The sequence below is a fragment of the Galeopterus variegatus genome, unplaced genomic scaffold (assembly GCF_000696425.1).
Source record: "Galeopterus variegatus unplaced genomic scaffold, G_variegatus-3.0.2 Scaffold454, whole genome shotgun sequence".
In the NCBI taxonomy this organism is placed as follows: Eukaryota; Metazoa; Chordata; class Mammalia; order Dermoptera; family Cynocephalidae; genus Galeopterus; species Galeopterus variegatus.
In genome coordinates, this window is record NW_007726565.1 from 41,307 (window position 1) to 45,321 (window position 4,015).

Sequence of the window (4,015 nt, forward strand, 5' to 3'; positions counted from 1 at the left end):
AAAAAAAAAAAAAAAAAAAAAACTATAAAAGAGATCAGGCCAAATACCAGCTCCTGGCTAATGCCATCCATGGCTCACATACTCCAAATCCAGCTGCCTTAAGAGGCAAGCCACCTGAGAACTGCTTCAAATGCAGTCAACCAGGCCACTTGGCCTGGGCCTGTCGTAACCTGTCCTCACTGCAAATGGCCAGGTCACTGGGGAGTTGACTGTGCCACTCGCCAGAGAGGGAGTGGCCCAGTCCCTAACCCACAAGCTTTAACTCTGTGGCCATCCCTACCAGAGCTGCTGGGCTTTTCACAGGAGGAGGACTGACGATGCCCAGGGCCCAAAGTCCCCACAAAGATCACCACATGTGAGCCCAGGGTAACTCTCCTCATAGCAGATAAGCTGATCTCTTTTGTCATCGATAAGGGGGACATTTACTCTACCCTTCCTGAATATGTAGGACCAGCAACCCCATCCTCTATCACAATAGTAGGGGTCACAGGATCAGAATACCTCGCACAGATTGCTCAACCCCTTTCCTGCACCCTACATCACACCCAATTCACACACAAATTGTTAATAATGCCTCAATGCCCTGCCTTCTTACTGGGATGGGACATTCTTTCCAAATTCAAAGCTACTGTTACCCTAAACACTTTCTAACTCCAGCTACAACACTCCTGCTACAGGCCGCCCCAGACCTGGACCCTTAGGCTTCCACCTTTCCCTCCCCTTCGGACAAGGTTAATCCCTAGTACAGGACGGTGCTTCTCCCTGCATTGCTATGCATCATTCCCCTATCCTTGTTAAATTGTAGAACCCCTCTTTGTTCCCTAATGTCCCACAGTACCCCATCACTAACAAACACCTAATAGGCTTAAAATCTGTGGAACACAAACTCCTTTCTTCTCATCTCTCATTGCCTACCCACTCACCTTTCAATACATCCATCCTTCCAGTTAGATAGCCTAATGGCTTATACCATTTAGTACAGGACTGATCCTGACACATGCCATTCCCAACAACTCACCTGGACAGTACTGCCTTAGGGGTTTGGGATAGACCCCACTTTCTGGCCAGGCCTTAGCTCAAGACTTATCTGAACTTCCCCTAACCTCTAGCACTTTATTACAATATGTGGATGACCTCCTCCTTTGTAGCCTCTTCTATGAGGATTCACAGGCCCACACTGTTGCTCTCCTTACTTTCCTGCGGGCTTCCAGGGGATATCGAGTGTCCCCAGCAAGGCCCAAATTTCTTCTCCTTCGGTCACCTACTTGGGAGTCCACCTCACCCCCAACACCAGAGAAATAATGGTGGATCACAAAAGTCTAGTTTCTGAACTCCCTACTCCTACCACAAAGAATGACATTCTCTCTTTCCTGGGGCTTGCAGGATATCTCCACATGTGAATCCCCTAACTTTGGCGTGCTAGCAAAACCACCTTATGAGGCAGACAAAGGGGATCCTGCCATTCCTTTAGATCCCACAAAGCTCATTCATTCTCCCTTCCAGCGATTAAAGGCCGCTCTCCTTGCAGCCCCAGCTGTATCTCTCTCAAAACCTATCTCATCCTTTTATCCTATACATCACCAAAACTCAAGGATTAGCAGTCGGGATTTTGGGACAAAAGGCAGGAGATATTTTCTCCCTGGTTACATACCTCTCAAAACAATTAGACACCACAGCTCAAGAATGAGACCCCTGCTTACGGGCCTTGGTGGCAGCTGCCCTTTTAACACAAGAAAGCTCGAAACTAACTTAGCAAACAGTCAAGACCTTCTCAGCCATAAGGGGAGCACTGTAGCAGTGCGCCACCAGGCCGGCCCTACACCTCCAACATTTGAGGAGCACAAAGGAAGGACAACTGGTATACTCTCTCCAGTCACTATGTTCTCCTTACCACACAAGCTGAGCAAATCCTTTTAGATTTTCAAAATTAACCCCTATTACGTCTTCTTCAGCCCTTATATTACTCTTCCCACATGGCCAAGTTACTAAAACAAATCACTCAAAACTGTCCTTTGTGTACTTGTTGCTCCAATCATGGTGGCCTCCAAATTCAGTGCTTTCTTACCCACCAGGCCAGAGGATACACTCCTGACCAGTATTGGCAAATTGACTTTACTCACATGCCTCCCCACAAAAGGACACGCTATCTTCTAACCTTAGTAGATACCTTTTCAGTTTGGGTTAAGGCTTTTCTCTGCATTTCAGAGGATGCCACGGCAGTAACGCATGCTCCCACCTCAGAAATCATCCCTCGTTTTGGCCTCCCCACCAGTTACCCACTAACCTACGAACTGTCCCCTGTAAGCTTAAAGGCCTCAGCCCCCTCAAACTTATGTACAGTAGACCCTTCACCCTCACACCTCTCCCTTCCAGCTCATCACCTTTAGGCCAGTATCTCCCTGCTCTTTCACTCATTAGGGATCTTCTTAGGAAACAGGCCAACCTTCTACTACCTCATCCTTTCCCCACCACCCCCTTCAGACTTTAAACTGAGCCAGGGACAGCAAGTGTACATTGAGACCTGAATCCCAAAGCCTCTCACCATGCTGGGAAGGGCCTTATACAGTACTAATCGCCACCCCCACAGCTGTAAAGTACTAAGAAAGGCCAATTGGTATCACTTATCCTTGGTAAAACTAGCACCTGAGAATTTACCCAAAGAATCTGTTGACACCAAACCAGAGGGGTCCTCCTGCTCAACCCCCAACCCAACATCTCCTCACACTTTGTCCATTTTAGAACCCACAAAACTGAAAATCTCCAGGACCTCCGCTCTTCCCCCAATCCCATGAGAGGGATGATCTTTACCCCGGTGATTAACCTCTCACCCCTGCAGGCCCACTCCACGTCCTTCACACAGGAGCTGCTCCAAGACTGGTCCCACCTGCTATCGCTGGTTTGCCATCGTGGGACGTAAGTATATGCCACCCCATGTCCCTAACGTTTATTATACTATCTGTTCTAGTACTTACTACAGGATTGGCCAGTGCTGCCCTGAAAGGAGTGTAACATTATAGGAAGATTTCTCCTAGCCTCCTTTACCTCCTATCAGTAGGATGCTCCTTAGCAAGTTCTTTGTGACAATGTCCCCTTTAAATTCTTTTGGATCCCTAACCCTTCGCATCTTTCCTGTGTTTTTCCTCCTATCTCAATGCGCCCCCTTACCTGGAACATGGAGGTTCCAGGTCTGCAGGGACGATGCAGTCCTCAGTGAATCAGACTGGTCCCCAAGTGACTCATCTGTCTCCCACTTTGTGAGAATCTTTTTGTGGTCACCCCCCCCCAGTCAATGCAGCCTGCAATGTTTCCACAAAGGTCTCTGCACTTTTCTCTAATGTCACCTCAGTGGGGACTGTCAGCGTTGTGCGGGGACTGCCCACACTCTGCCTCACTAACACCAAACGCTGCCACTCACTCACCCCCTCCTCATCCATGCCCTAAAACTGGAATGTATTTCCTTTGTAAAGCTACAGTTATCCTGTTTCCTGCCCCCCTAACGTGATTTCTTGCATATTCTTTTGGCTCATCCCCGACATCACCCTCCAGACAGATGGAGAGATGGAGACAGGACTGGGACTAACTTCAGCACCTCTGTCAGGAAGTGCCCCCGCTCCCGAAGGGCACTAGTTGTACCTTTTAATTGGGGCAGGGACCCTTCCTGCAACTGGGACTGGCACAGCGGGCCCTGCTACTGCCTCTCAATTCTATCAAAAACTCTCAGAAGAACTAAATATAGACAGCACCTCCTCCCTCCAGCGACAGGTCACCTCACTCGTGACAGTCAACAGTCGCTTTACAGAACCGTCGGGCCCTTGGCTTCCTTACAGCTGAGAAGGAAGGCCCCTGCCTCTTCCCGGGGGAGGAATGCTGTTATTACATAGACGAGTCTGGGGTGATCTAAAACAACTTAAACCATTTCACTGAACCCTTGGATACCCTGGCTTATACCCCTACAGACCCCTAACTGTGCTGGGACTCAGCCTACTTTTTGGTCCCTGTCTCTTTTGGTGTTTCT

General features: G+C 48.8%; 1 protein-coding gene across 1 annotated transcript in view; it reads right to left on the reverse strand.

The window, feature by feature from the left end:
• The window catches only part of LOC103587489 (repetitive proline-rich cell wall protein 1-like), a gene marked incomplete at its 3' end in the record, with an annotated part of 4,979 nt that extends 4,040 nt beyond the window's left edge, over positions 1–939 (reverse strand). Inside the window, exon 1 of the mRNA XM_008568962.1 lies at positions 924–939. Coding sequence (XP_008567184.1) covers positions 924–939 — 16 coding nt within the window. The remainder of the gene's footprint in view (positions 1–923) is intronic.
• Between the last annotated feature and the right edge of the window lie 3,076 nt (positions 940–4,015).